We start from the raw sequence: 15497 nt of genomic DNA on the forward strand, positions 1-15497 counted from the left end.
GTGATGCCCGGCCTCACCTAGGCTGGGCTCAACTCGTATCCGGTCGAGAGAGAATCAGCGAGTATGAATATAATCTGTGCTCCCAAAAGAAATTCCCTTGGAAACCAGGCTCCATAGTGTTAGCTGGGCCTACCCATAAACCTGTAAAATCTTGTGAATCCAGCAAGTTTCTTCAAATACTTCTCGTATCAATGGTAAACTTTGTTTTGTATGTCCATGCAATATTCTACTGTAACTGTGAGACTAGGGTACTAGGTACTAGGTATAGGGGCAACCAACCAGATATGGATATTAGTAGCAAAATTCTAGTAGGCGTAGCCGAAACCAGATCACACATCATAGTCATAAACAGCTTTCCGCTGTGTGGAAAGCCTGGTGACACGACGTTACCCTCACCACCAACAAGCTAAATACTGGCAACAACATTGTCATTACATAGATTAGGTCAACTTCAGGTCAAATCACTCTCACTTGCCATATGCATGCAGAGGAGGAACCATCAAGTTGATCACTTAAAATAAATACTTAGAAATATGAAAAACTAGCCTAACTCCCGCCAAAGAACTACAATGCTTGCTATAAGTAAAACTGCTGAATTAACAGCTCAAACCAACCAGCACTAGTTACTTACACATACACACAGAACTAATCTCACAGCCAAATACATAAATTAGAAATGAATATCATCCAAAAAAACAAAAAATAGCACTGTGGCTTAACGAACCTGAAAGAACAAGTCCCTGACCCTGACTCCATTGATATAAATCAGACGTAGTAGGAGATAACGTGGAGCTCGGCTCGGAGAGCTCTGGGCTGCCGGAGTGAAAGAGACACGGCCGAGCACCACTCCCAAAGAGGAGCACCACTCAACAATGGGGATGTGTGTTTTCAGAAGGAAGGCAGGCAGACACACACACACAGTCTCACACACACACACACACACACACACACACACACACACACACACACACACACACACACACACACACACACACACACACACACACACACACACACACACACACACACACACACACACACACACACACACACACACACACACACACACACACAGTAATTGAGATCATGCTTGTTGTATTACAGCTGCTGGATTCAGGCACTTTTCCTTTCCTGTTTCCTCTGTGTGCCAAGTAGTGTTGCAAAATGTTGGGAATACAGCAATGTGATGAAAAGGTGGGCGGTACCAGAAAGGTGGGACTGGGAACCCAAGGAATCACGAGATGAACCTCAAGACTGTAGGTCCATATTATATATATATACCGTATAATATATATTATACAAGTAAGCCGTAAGACGCCTGAGGGCGAGAAGCGACCTCGCCCCAAAAGGGCGAGATCGCGCCACACATCCGCCTCGTTGACGGCAGACTGCTGGGCGAGCGCTGGCGCTTTGGCATGGGGGGTCAGATCAACATGGAATGAATTCTGTACTGGCCATATAAGGAGCATGTCTTGAGTGTACAGGGTTTAATGAGTTCAGATCAACATATGGAATGTCAGAACAGGTCAGCTCCATACAGTATATCTAAGGGTGGTAGCAGAGACATTCTCTTGAGTGTACAGGGTTTGATGAGGGTCCAGTTAGGGCCGGGCCTTCATTTTCGGGCCTGTTGAGAACTCTAGTTTTCCCCGGCTGCACTAATAACTTTGGGGCAGAATTTTAATACCATTAATTAATGGTATTAAAATATAATTGATATAATCAATGATGTCTCAAATAAACTTTAGAGCAATATTTAACTATCCTCTTCATTATAACTTTGTCCCAGACAGTTTAGTAGTGTGGGCTCAATAGCACTGCATTAGTGTGCAAGATGGGGTGTGTGTGTGTGTGTGTGTGTGTGTGTGTGTGTGTGTGTGTGTGTGTGTGTGTGTGCATGTGATGGAAGAGTGCTCTGCACACATGTGATGAGAGAAAGCCTATTGAATTCCTAGTGAATAGAATGCTGACAAATAATCTGTATTCTGTAAATTAAGCTATGCAACTAAGATAATAATGGAATTGAATATTCAGTCACCAAAATTACATCTTTGATCCCAAAGACTAAGACTAGGCAACAATTCAAAATCAATTCTTTGGCTACAAAACTGGAGTTCAAAGGCATTCCTAAAAATGTAAGAAATGTCACACTGTTACATAGAATCCCAAGCCAAGCCTCAGTGTATTGCTTAATTTATACTCTGCCGTACAGCAAAGTATAATTCAGGATTATTGCTATACACACAGTACACACACACAGTACACACACACACAGTACACACACACCCTTTGGACATGGAATGAAATACAGTGTAACTTTGAGTCGCCAATGCTACAACAATCCTATCTTAACTTCAGCTGGATCTATAAAGCACCACATTGCATGTTTATCAGCATAAACGAGCCAGTGGCTCATTACAGTATGTGCATGTCATATGCTAAAAGACAGTAAACTCTGTCTAAAACCAATGTAGGCCTAAACCAAATAATATAATAAGCCTTAAAGCTAAACCAATGACACCATTGACCAGGCGGCCAAACATAATTATGAAAGTAGGAACAGTGGGAGACAGAGAAGAATAAACCATACAACACCACCATGACAGTCACTATGGCAACTAACAGACTCAATATCAATTGTTATACATACAGACAAACTATCTATTCCATCAACAAACCATATAAAGGCTGCCTGGGAGGAGGATATTGGCCTGGAGCTGTCAGATGAGATATGGAGCGAGGGGTTAAGGAGGATCCATTCTGGTTCAGTCAATTCTAGATTACAACTCATCCAGTTTAAAGTCATCCATAGACTACATTACTCAAAAGTAAAAATGAACAAAATGTACTCAGCTGTTTCTGACATATGTGGTAGATGCAACATCTCCAAGGGCACTCTGGGCCACACATTCTGGTCCTGTCCAAAGATTATCTTTTTTTGGAAAAATATTTTTGCATGGTACTCAAGAGTATACCGTATTAACATTGTTCCTGATGTTCTAGCTGCCCTCTTCGGCTGCTCTGATGCCTCCCTTGCGCTGCCATACACTACACAGCAGACGCTGATGCTCGGTACTTTAGTAGCTAAACGGATTATATTAACTGAATGGAAGACACCCATTGTGCCCTGTTTCTCTAAATGGCTCAATGAATTTATATCATTGATACATTTGGAGAGGTTGCGATGCAACGGCCAAAGATAGCATCGCAACATTTGAATATATATGGGGCCCTATTACAACTCACCTTGACTCTGCTGTGTAACCGCTGGCCTGTTTGCCCTGCTGCTGTGCTCTCTTGTTGATTATGTTCTGTATGCCCTGCTGCTGTACTCTTGTTGATGTCTTATGATTGTTGTGTTCATAACCCGTTATCTCACCACGATAGGTTTGCCACTCGTTTTATACATTGTCTAGTCTGGTGTATGTGTCATTGTTATGTATGTCCTGTATGTTATGTCTATAAAAAACCTAATAAAAACTAATATAATAAAAAAAAAAAATGTTATACATACAGTAGCAAAATAGGGACTATTTGTGGGTTTTAAAATAGTTCATCAATGAAAAGTATTAACTATCATTGGATCCATTGGAACAGAGGTTATTGTTATTTTTACTGAGAAGCATTCTATTTTTTTCTTTTTTGCACAGTTTTTACCCAACAGTGACGATATCAAACAAAAATGTGAGTGTTTATGGGCTGTCTGAGCCAAAAATATAAACAAGTGTCTTTGAGTCAGAACAAGAAATGAGAAACTTGGTCTTGCTCTGTTTAATCCAACCTGTTTTATATCAAAACTGCTAATTCATTCATACCAACTACACTTATATCAGTCCCTTGACTGGATATGTGCTACGGCATTCAAGTGAATGCCCAACAAATTACTCGCAGTTAAACCATGAATCTTAGTGTGGAAGATTGAATTAGAGATTGTTTCTTCCAAGCCACTTGCAAGGACCTTGCTGTAAAACAAGGTGGACAAGACAGCTGGAACCACACACAACTGGCTCGACCTGCCCATTAATACATGAGATTCCATTATGCCAAACATATACTTAGAATTGTTGCTCACAACAAGCGCACAAAGCGAGGACGTAATGTAATGCGAAAATAGTATTTTCTTCAGTTGGGGATTTGACTCTTCATTGAAGGAAATGCCAGAAAAAAAAAATTCTCCATGAATGCGAGGCTTCACAAGTAATTAAATTATAGAAGAAACGTCAGCTTGGTCTGACGTGTTCCATTAATAATATCCTTCGTCCTCATAATTGGGATGAGAGAAAGAAAATAATGTTACCTCTTGGACATCCTCTGGGCTCTTCCTGGAGATTATCTGTGGAGAAATTACATAAAACAGGCAGCTTAATACTAGTACAGAAGCCAGCTAGATACCTAGCCCCTTTCGGGACCCTCGGTTACCTTTTCTGAATTTTGGATGGCGGTATCGCCATCCAAAATTCAGAAAAGGTAACCGAGGGTCCCGAAAGGGGCTACTACATGGTTGTACAAATGTTGTTTGTACCTTTCCTGAACCTTATTAAAACCGGGAAAGCATCTGTATCATTAATTTCAGATTTGTACAGCAGATATAAAAGCTCACAGCACATCACTTCATCATGCCCTGTGTGAGAACTACTGATTTAGAAGGCATTTGTAGAATCTATTCGGCCTCAGGAAATAGGTTAACCAAACAAAATGAGCCATGCCATTTTTACTCTGTTGGTTTTGCTGTAGGGCGAATTGGCTGGGGCTGTCTCCGACTCCCCAACGAGTGTGTGCATTGGACAGTGGACAACATTCTGGGTCTCACAAAGTGAGAATACACAGTGACATGACATCACCATCCATCGTACATAACAAATGGCATGCTAGGCAGAAACAAATAAATTAAACTCACCCCAATAGACCAAAGAGACATGGACAGCTGCAATTCGAAACTGGCCCCGTAAAATCTGAATCCCCCACCCACCCCTTTTCCCCTCACTGTATATGTTTTTGAGGGGCGCTAGCCCCTCCTATACAGTATACACAGGTTTAATGTTTGTCTTTAGTTCAAAGTTTGTTTAGTAAACGCATTGACAATGAAGGGTCATAATGTGTCGTTTACGTCATATTGTCTCTTTATTGTTAATGGCGTTTAATGTTTGTGTTGGCACCGTTTGTTTTACATCACATTAATCAACATGAGTTAGACTTTAATATATTAGTACCCCTCACTTCACACAGGTGTGATTTTTCACCCCTTTTCACCTCCTTTATGATGATTTCCTGTTTTTGGCTATATAGAAGTGTATATTTGTACGTCTCTAAATGTTATGATGAATTGAAAATGGTGGACCCTCTTGTAAACAAGTGAAATGCTTTATGGTGTCGTCCACTCACAGTTAACAGTTTTTGTATTGAGTTGTGCTTGAATCTACTGTAATTCTGCAAACTGTTAATAAATACTTCAATCAAAAACCAGACCAGAACATTTGTTCATTACTGCATCTTTTAAAACTAAGTCATGTTGCCTCTAATAATTGGTTAATTTTAATGTGATTTGAAAGAGAACGGAGATTATATATACAGCACAAAAGAAAGTTCAAGTTCATTGATAAGAGTTTTGTGTTTATGTGTGTGTCCTATGTAGGGTCCTGTCACTGTGTAGTAGGGTAGGCTCCAAAACAACTCGCTGGAGTGACAGCTTCCCGTGTCATGTAAGGTAATGGTGCTAGCGGTAACGTTAGCACGTCGCCAACTGCACCACTATCTCAGCGCAGATTACTTTGAAATTGAACTACGAACGCTGGGTTAGTCCACTTAGTTATCATAGCTACTTTATGGGTTAACAAGAGGGTTGTCTACTTGGGGTCTCTATTTCTTAGCGTTTTACGCAGCTAACTAATCATGCTAACGACGGTCTGTCTGCCCATAAGCCTCCAGTGAGAGAGCTAGCAGCTAGTGTTAGCTCAGCTGTCAAGATGCTGTTCAGTGTTCATCCTCTCTCCGCTTACCCTTGCGGTGACTTTGTACACAGTATAACCTTTCTGGTGCTTTTTCGGGTCCGTGACAGTATAAAACCGAGCCAGTTCTCCTCGTTCCCGCTGCGATATCATTCTGATTGTGACAACATCTCTCCAAAACACTACTAGCCAGCTAGCCTTCACACATTCATTCCCTGATGATAACCAACCAGCCGTTCTGTTGTTGACAGGGACATGCAATGCAAGAAAACTAAGGAGACAGCACCCCCTTGAGGAAAATCTGTACATCAGGGTACTGTGTGTTATTGAAATAAACTACATTAATATTCGGGTTTATTTTCTAACTTTATTCATTATAAACAAAAACAATAAACAAGCACCAGGCTAATATCCTCAAGCATCCTGTCTGTGCATGAATTAAAACAAATCTCTGTTCAAATCAATTGATAAATGTGAAAGAAAAAGCAAAAGATTTTGTTCAACAAGACACCCATAACCTGAATTTAGTAGTGAAATAATGTAATGTAATTTAATTAATCTGTCTGTTTGTCTGTCTGTCTGTCTGTCTGTCTGTCTGTCTGTCTGTCTGTCTGTCTGTGTAATGTTTTTCTTATAACTAAGATCCAGTCTCATTTTGTGTGTTAAAGGCATTGTTTTTCAAGCTGACAAACGGAATGAGCTGCCCTTCACAGCGCTGCAGTCCACAGCAGCAATAGTATTAATCCTCCAGCTGAAGTCATAACCCAGGAAGTGCTGAGTCCTCTAGGAGCCAGGCTGTTTAGAGTGGCAGGAGCGTTGCGACAACTGACCGAAGGTGTTTTCATCATATTTCTCACAATGCCATTAGTGTACACTTCGCTGTTTCTCTGCAGAAAGGAAGAATGAGAATGAAGTGCTTGTAATACTGCCTACTACTAGGCTACTACTACATAAAACATGTATCAACAGTACCAAAACAAGAACAGTGCATGACACACAGTCTATGATGACACATGAGAAAATGATCTAGAGTAGACATCAAATCAATATCAGATCTGGAATTACACAACACATTTACAACACGATATGTTATGAAAATGGTTTTCCTTCACATAATGTTTGGATAATGGATGAAGCAAAGAAAGGAGACCATCTTTTCATACAAATTTTGCTGCCACTTACATCGTCGGAAGCCACCTGTGTTTGGGGTATACTCTTCAGCAATTCCTCATATGTAGAAATAGCATCCAGGTCCAAAGATGAGTTTCTGCCAGCAGAGACAAGGGACTCAGGATAACTTTTTTCAACACATAATTAAAAAGGCTGTATCTTAGCTCATGTAAGATCTGGGCAGTACTTTTTTTTTTAAATATTTTTTATCCCACAATTTTTGCAACCCAGTTTTTTCACCCAGTGCCAATTATCTAATGTAATCCTGGGCGCTACACTTCCTCTGCCAACCTGGGGGGGCAGCGGACTGACCTCATGCCTCCTTCTATGCATGCGGAGTCCAAGCTGCTTCTACTTACAGTATGTACGATTTATACTGTAAGATCTATGTACTTCTATAATGCAGTACTTACTGTATAAGATATGCATACGTTTTTCTGTAAGATCTATCTAGTGGTTCTATACGATCCAGTTAGTGTGTTGATTGTGGAGTGTAGCTTCTTACTGTTTATCTTTCTCCAACATGGCAGTCAGGTTATCCATGTTCGGATGACTCACGCAGGCATTGACATCAATTGCAGGGTAGTAATATAAAAATGCAAGACACATTTCATCTGTGGTTGCAAAACCCATCTGTAAGAGAGGAATGGCCATTGAATTATACTTAGTAATGTACTGTATTTGCATTTTTCTAAATTTATTTTCTTGATTTTACGCTTATCTATTTGGCTGCTAATTTTCACGCCAATTTAGTTGTGGCCAATACCCCCCCTCCCCCCGTGTGTGCATTGCCAACGACAGAGAGTGCCCTTCCTCGGATCCCAATCTCCGGAGGCTGGCAGGTTCCCCCCTGTGCCACCCATTCCATTGGAAAGAATAGTTTTAACGTTATCCCGCAACCAACCATTATATCATATATTATGTCAGACAACGTCATAGCCTCATGTGGACCCCAGGAAGACTAGCGACCGCAGCAGCGGAAGCTAATGGGGATCCAAATAAAGAATAAAGTATGACAAACATATTTTTCATGTTGGTGAGATATAACACAAACACAACTAATACTTGTACTAACTGGGACAACTTTATAGACAGTTTTTTCTGATATCTCTGTTGAATTTAAGTCCATATTCAGTAACTACTACATTCCAGTGTAGTAGGTCATGACTACACTGGAATCACATATTATTCACCAACCTTAGTGAATTCTGTGCGATTGATTGTGCTGTATGTGCACTCCACTACAATTTCATCCCCCTGACGGAGAAAAGTGTTGTTAGACCGTTTTATTTATAGTCACAATTTATTTTTTTCATTGCATTCGACAATTGAGGCTTACTGGCTTGATTGTCTTGATGTTCCCCACATTGGTCACCTGCTGCATCTCAAAGTTGTAGTTCTCATCCACGGACAAGAAGTCAACCTGGTTTCCATTCCTGAAGAGGTAAAAAGTGTCAACGACATATATCACACATACAGTTTGAGTCAACCAACTATCAAACTTTAAGGGCAAATAATATATAGAGTCCACCTGAAGATGCCAGCTCTGATCTTCCGCCCAGCCAAGTGTGTGTGTAATACCAATGAGAATACATGAAGATCAGACACAGGGCCATCCACAATCTGTGGGATAGTAAGCAGCTTTTAGGGCATATCCGTGGTCATAATGGGGACATGTGTTATAATATACATATATTATACCCCCACACTCTCTGAAATGAATGAAAATAGAACAACCGTATTGCATATTTCTCGTCTAAAATGTAAATATATGTATATGAATATCAAATGTGTTTCTCCTTGCCTTCCTGTCACCTGTCTTTGAGTCACCTGGAGCTCATGCAGCGGGAACACTACTTGCTTATTAATGGCGATATACAAAATCAATTTAAATAACCATTGCTACACTACTGCAACGCCACAGTGAATAATTGCATTTTGATGAATTGAACATGGTGGACCCTGTTGTAAACAAGTGTAATGCATAATTGGGTCGTCCACTCACAGTTAACAGCCTTTGTATTGAGTTTGTGCTCGAAATGTACTGTAATTCTGCAAACTGTTAATAAATATTTCAATCAAAAAATCAAAAAGCATACCTTAGAAAAGAGAGAAGTATTACATGTGCCATAAGTGTGGAAATTGGCTGCACTTGGAGGGATTTTGTAGCCCAGCCTTGGATCTACTGTTAGGCCTGTCATCAATATGCCTATATCATGTGGTCTGAGATGGTCTGTATAGTACAGTCTCATCCCTGAGCTGTCCCACCGACCTGCACATAGGAGACAGCAAAGGTCAAAGGCATAGTATGTAACTGTGTTTACCTAACAAAACTTAGAGGACTAAGGTTTGCACGCAAGAGAACTTTGTTGTATAGTAAAAACAAAATGATGTACCTGCTTCACTGGTTGGATTATTGTAGTGGATTTCCAGTTTGTAAAACATATCACTGTCCTCACCTCCGATAGCAAGCCCAGCATTTTCTGGAAGCTCGTAGTCCTGAGGTAGTGAAGTTTCAAAGAATTTTGTAACTATTGAGAACATTTTGTTTTCTCTCCAAAGAAATATAATGCATAATAAAACTCTTGGATCTTTTATTCTCAATTATGTTTTTCCTTTGCTTTTAAAATGTAATAATACTACTAATAATAATAATAATCATTGTTATCATTATTATTGTTACTACTTGTATTTCAATCTGTGGAGTAAAACTATGGAACAGTATGCATGTGGAACTCAAGCAATGCTCAAGTGTGAACCAGTTAAAAAAAAGATATAAAGAATGCATTATTATGAGGTATAGAGAGGAAGAGTTACAATGACACAGACATATCATTTAGATAATTGTACTTGTATGTGTATATATATATATATATATATATATATATATATATATAATATGCCAAATGTATGTATTATGAAATATATAAAGTATTTTTTATTGATAATATGATATATAGAATTGAATACATTATAGAGCATATACATGTTTATAAATATATATGACTTACACTATTACATTATTTACTTATGTACTTAATTTCTCTGTTGTGAATAATTTTATTTAGTTTATACCATATTGGTATATATGTACTGACGTCAAGCGATGACGCTGAAATAAGTTATTAAGGGGTAGGGTTATATAAGTTTTTTACTTCTCCCTACTCCTTTCCGAACATATAAAAGTAAAAAAATAAAAATAATTATACTTGCAGCCAGTGAGGCTTGTTTTTTTTTGTTGTTGTTGTTTTTGTTTTGGGAATATTATTTTGTCTAGTTTTATCATGTTCGGAATAAAGTTTTTCATTCATTCATTCATTCATTCATTCAAATAAAGACTCATATAACATGCATTTACAACTATAAAGGAGGGTGTGGATGGATTGTTTTGGACAAGATATTAGCTTACACAGCATCTACTGTATGTTACATACTGAATGGTCAGAAGGAGCCTAGAAGGAACAAGAACTGTGTGTACTATATAATTAAGCACAATTGTCTTTCACTCACCCCTCCACCCACACCCCAAGCAGCCATCACTCTGAAGCACATGTTCCCCACATTGTTAGCAGTGTAACACGGCCCATTATAAGTTTCAGTCACAAAAGCAGGGCAGCTATATAGAAGCATGTGGTGAACAAGGTCCACGTGCTCAATAGCTGGTTCAATCTGTAGACAAGTTGGAGGAGAGAGGGATTTGGAGAGGATGAAAGAAGGACAAGAGAAGAAAGAGGGATAAATAAATATGTATATGACCTGCACACCAGTCAAAACTAATAGCAAATTACACATTTTCATTGCCGTTATCTAATTACTTGTTTTACTTATATTGTTACTACGTTTATAATACTAATATTGTAATAGAACAGTCCTTTTTCAGTAGTAAAACTGTGATTTTAGAAATGTAAGTAATGCTATATATTTCTTATTATGATTTCAAGTACACTTTTGAACCATTTTATCATTGATATTTCTAAGACATGGAAAACAGAGATACATAATTGCTTGTTCACGTCACAGGCGATGATGAAAAGATGAGATATCATATAATATTGATATAAGAATATATTAAGATGTGATCCTCACCAGATAGATATGATGCTTCCTGTTGAGCCTTGGTAACCTCATAACCTTGCAATGGTAATAGGTATGTATAGGAGGAATAGTGATCTGTAATCAAATCACACACTATATTTTTATTTGCACGGTATTGGCTACTTTATGTTTTGATGAAACCTCTTATTAAATAAGTTTATTTAAATAAACTCAACATACTGCAAATACTGATTCACACACCTGTAACCTTCATCTAATGTTACCATAAAACATGGTAACATTTTACTTTTGAGATGCATACTGATCTGTTTTTTTCCCAGGCAGCAAGCATGGGCAATCAACATGCAGGCAACAAAACGAGCTACAGTACATGGTCGAACATCTACTCAAATACTTATTATACTACTTATTAACATTCTGTTATCGGAAATAACTGATGTAAAACTGGAAAGCATGATACATCGTTTTTTTCCGCCATATGGTCAATGATCATGTATAAATTAGCTTGTAACTTCTGTGATGGTTCTTACATTGTCCACTCTGATGTCCATGTATTCTGTGTGTGGCAGGCTGGTCCTGGGCATGTACTTAAGCAGGTTGACTTCTTTGGTGCCTCTACGGGTTCCATGGTAGTTGATGTCATCAGTGGTTCCATAGGCATAGATCAGTTTGACAGAGCTAGCCTATAAAACATAATATAACTAGTCTATTTTTCAACAGTGTTGAGCAGACATTGAGACAACAGCAACAACATAGAAGGAATAATATAAATAAAATAAAATAAAATAAAATAAGGAAATAGGTTACAAATTGGAACATTGGTGTAATTTTTTACTTTTACCTCTGTGACACACTGTACTTTTAGTTTTTTAAATGATAACCGGAATGTACAAATGTAACTTAATAAAATAGCCTACATGTGTGTACACACTGTATATCGTTCAGTATGTTTGTAAAAGCTATAAAATTCCTCTGGGCCGTGGCTCAGCAGTCCAGGTACCTTGGCTGGTAATCCAGTCTGGCAGTGTGCCGCGGGTTCGACTCCCGATCCCAACGGCCTTTACTGCATGTCACCCCCTCCCATAATTCCAGAACTCAAAACTGCATATTGTATTACAGAAGTAGCAGCCTGTCATAGATACAGTATACCTTTGACCCTCCACATCCACGAATAACAAACAAGAAGGTAACACAAGATTTCCACTGACAATGAAAGTGCAACAAATACAATAGGTACATATAAAATGTAATCAAGATAAAAGCAAAACAAAGTAGTTATAACCTGGTCACCCTGGTGATGTTAATCAGGCGGAGAGAGAGAGAGAGAGTTTGTGTGTGTACTGTATGAGAGAGTGAGGGTAGGTAACGGTAATTTAATGTCTTACGGTGATGTGGAAGTCCTCCCTGTCGCAAGATTGAATGGACCTCTGAAAGGTCATGATTGTGTGACCATCATCCTCTGTCAGAGAAAGGAGAGTGTAGCTCTGTTGCTTGTCCACCAGTGGGAGGGAATTGCCTGTGGCATAACGATCCTAATGGACAAGAATTGAAGAGGAATCTGTTTACTGGCCAAGTATGTCCATAGACGACAAATTTCGGAGAACATAAAGCTTGAACAGTTACAGGGTTGCATTAAACTTTGAGCAAATGAACAAGGTTTAGATTAGACTGTGACACATTTACCCCAGATAGTGTTAATCCCTGAGCCTATATCTATTCATCAACAGTTCCAGCAGGTAAGATTCAGTGATGACTTACTGAAAAGTATTTGCCATCGGGACCGATTCCTCCAATGACAATGTCTGACCCTGACATGCCTCCATTTGGACTGAAGCCGAAGCCCACCCAGCCTGTTGTCCTGATGCTCAGTCTGAAGGTGATGATTCCCTGGACATCGTTAAAGCCCCACTGTAGGGTGACCAGTTGTTGTTGGTCTAGGTGCTCCGTGAAGGGCATTTGAGGGTCCTCTTGTCCTCCTGTTCCCGCAGGTAATGCCAGCAACAGTGGGATGAAAGGAAACAGAGGATTCATATTGCCGCTGGATCTAAGTCATCACTCAGACTGTTGCTGAGTGCACAGTCCACAAAACACAGTTGAGTAGAGTACCTCACCTGAGTCAACTTCTGTTGTTACTCAAGTTACAACCCTCCTCCGCCCATGTTCAACGACAACAAGGAAGGTTCTTGTTACACCAACTATACCATTGCATGTCACGATCTGGTGGTGTGGTGAGAACCGAAATGCAGGACAGCGAGGCAAAATAGTGTTAAAAACCCATGATTGGGAATGTAATACTATAGTGAACAGGTGAACACAAAACCTTACAGAGAAATTATGCAACATAAACAATGATCTGACAATAACTGACTGGGGAACAACACTAGTATAAACAAGCTGTTTACACATGGGAAACAGCTTGGAAGACAAGAACATAGAACCAAAACAACTAGAACAGAACATAGGAATACAACACCTAGATACTTTCACTGCTAATGGGAGACGGGGTCCGAAAGACAGGTTAAGGGGCTGAAACCCCCCAGGGCATTCTTCCACTGCCAACGGAAACAGGGGCCGAAGCCATGCTGGACATCAGGGTGATTGGTGGGGTGCTGTCTGCTAGGTCCAGTCTGGTCGAATCATTCTGTCACGATCTGGTGGTGTGGTGACTGTCTGTGCAATAAAATTTGTGAACTTGTTGCGTGATACTGTCTCTGTGTCACGTCCTTGTTCTCCCGGGCCTGTCGGCTTTACCAAAGGAATACTTCAGCTGAATCATCATCACACAGGGGTCTTCTAGATTCTATCGATCAACACCAAAGTTAGATGAACACTGATTGTTACCACGACAATGGACAGCAGCAGGATGAAGCGTACAGTACTTTAGAGTAGACCAGCAGATCAGATAACGGTGGACAAAGAAGATCTGCAATCTGAGGCTCAAGGTAGAACCCTCGCCCACCCGATAAGATTAAATACCTAAGGAGGACAGTTGACCAACAGTCTCAGAATATACAGTCCAGACCGGGCCCAACGAAGGCAACCGTCCCAAACCCAGGTTCTACCTTCTTGAGGGACTCCTCAAGATCTCAAGAGATCCCCTTGTGGCCACTAAGATATCCGACTGGGTACCTTAGTTCGGCTCTGAGATATAGTGGATTGGAAGATTTCTTTAACTAGAAAGAGTACACTACAACTACATACAGAGCTGTCTGTGTTACTACATTAACACTGGGAGTAAAACTAGAAATAGTAGGCTACACTGCAACTATCTCCTCTCTCTCTCATAACATACATCTCTCAAACATAACATACTTAACACTGGGACACTCTCTGCCTCTCTGCCTCTGGGCGAGCTCTCCTGCCTCGGGGCGACATGTCCAGCGAGATGTCTGGCCATTCGGACATATTCGGCCATAGCCACTTCCCAAATGTGCCCAAATGTTCTGACCTCATCACATTTGTGATGACGGCTATGGCCGTTTTTAGCCCAAGGAGTGTTTTTGATGCAAAACTAATGCTTGGAATGGATTCAGATTTATGAAAACCCCCTAGTTTGATATGCTGTACGTGCGACTTTAAAGCATAATGAAATTTAGAACATTTTGCATGTTTCAGCAGCTGTCAAAAATTCCCCTAGGGTGTTTGAATAGATACCAATGTGGGATATGTTAGTAGACACCTTTACAAACACATTGGTGAAGAAAATTGTTGGTAAGAAATGTATTCCCAGATTTGACATTATTCTGATAATATTCCCTGACTATCAGTCTCATAGCGAGCAGGTGCATGTGGTGGGAGTTTGACCTACTTCTACCTTCTGCTTGCAAGCCCCTCCTTCCTTGCTGATACCATCACTACAACAGACAACACCATACAATGCTTCCTCTTTTCAGCTGAGGGGCCAATGAGAACGGTGGCTTGGGTCTCTGATATTGTGAAAATGTGATCTTAACAGGGGGTGATGTGCTACTTGGGGTCTACAAAGCAACTACTATTTCAAAGGAATGCAGATGTAATGATGGTTTTGATTGATTGATTGATTGAAATATTTAATTAAAGAATTACAGTACATTTCAAGCACAAACTCAATACAAAGACTGTTAACTGTGAGTGGACGACCCAATTAAGCATTACACTTGTTTACAAGAGGGTCCACCATGTTCAATTAATCAAATGGTGAAAAAGGCCATGAACGTATCGTACTGTTCTAAATCGTTTGTTTGAGTTTCTATCCAGCACACAATGTCATAAATAGAATATTTCTATACGTGTGTATATGAGAGAAAGGTTGAGGTTAGAGGGAGAGGAATTAGATGGAGAGAGGTA

General features: G+C 39.8%; 2 protein-coding genes across 2 annotated transcripts in view; both read right to left on the minus strand.

The window, feature by feature from the left end:
* The window catches only part of rps6kc1 (ribosomal protein S6 kinase polypeptide 1), a 41750-nt gene extending 35535 nt beyond the window's left edge, over positions 1 to 6215 (minus strand). Inside the window, exons 1-2 of the mRNA XM_079526630.1 lie at positions 5997 to 6215; positions 4298 to 4333 (exon numbers count right to left, since the gene is read on the minus strand). Coding sequence (XP_079382756.1) covers positions 4298 to 4333; positions 5997 to 6098 — 138 coding nt within the window. The 5' untranslated portion in view covers positions 6099 to 6215. The remainder of the gene's footprint in view (positions 1 to 4297; positions 4334 to 5996) is intronic.
* Positions 6216 to 6298: 83 nt separating this feature from the next.
* On the minus strand, positions 6299 to 13204 carry LOC306941279 (DBH-like monooxygenase protein 2 homolog). Its single transcript, XM_079526651.1, has 13 exons — positions 12930 to 13204; positions 12557 to 12703; positions 11702 to 11854; positions 11202 to 11285; positions 10626 to 10784; positions 9512 to 9614; positions 9215 to 9387; positions 8647 to 8738; positions 8455 to 8551; positions 8313 to 8372; positions 7621 to 7748; positions 7128 to 7212; positions 6299 to 6832 (listed from the first exon to the last, which is right to left on the minus strand). The coding sequence occupies exons 1-13, from the start codon at positions 13200 to 13202 to the stop codon at positions 6653 to 6655; spliced, it is 1734 nt and encodes a 577-aa protein (XP_079382777.1). The 5' UTR covers positions 13203 to 13204; the 3' UTR covers positions 6299 to 6652.
* Between the last annotated feature and the right edge of the window lie 2293 nt (positions 13205 to 15497).

This window comes from Electrona antarctica (assembly GCF_951216825.1).
Source record: "Electrona antarctica genome assembly, chromosome: 17".
Lineage (NCBI taxonomy): Eukaryota > Metazoa > Chordata > Actinopteri > Myctophiformes > Myctophidae > Electrona > Electrona antarctica.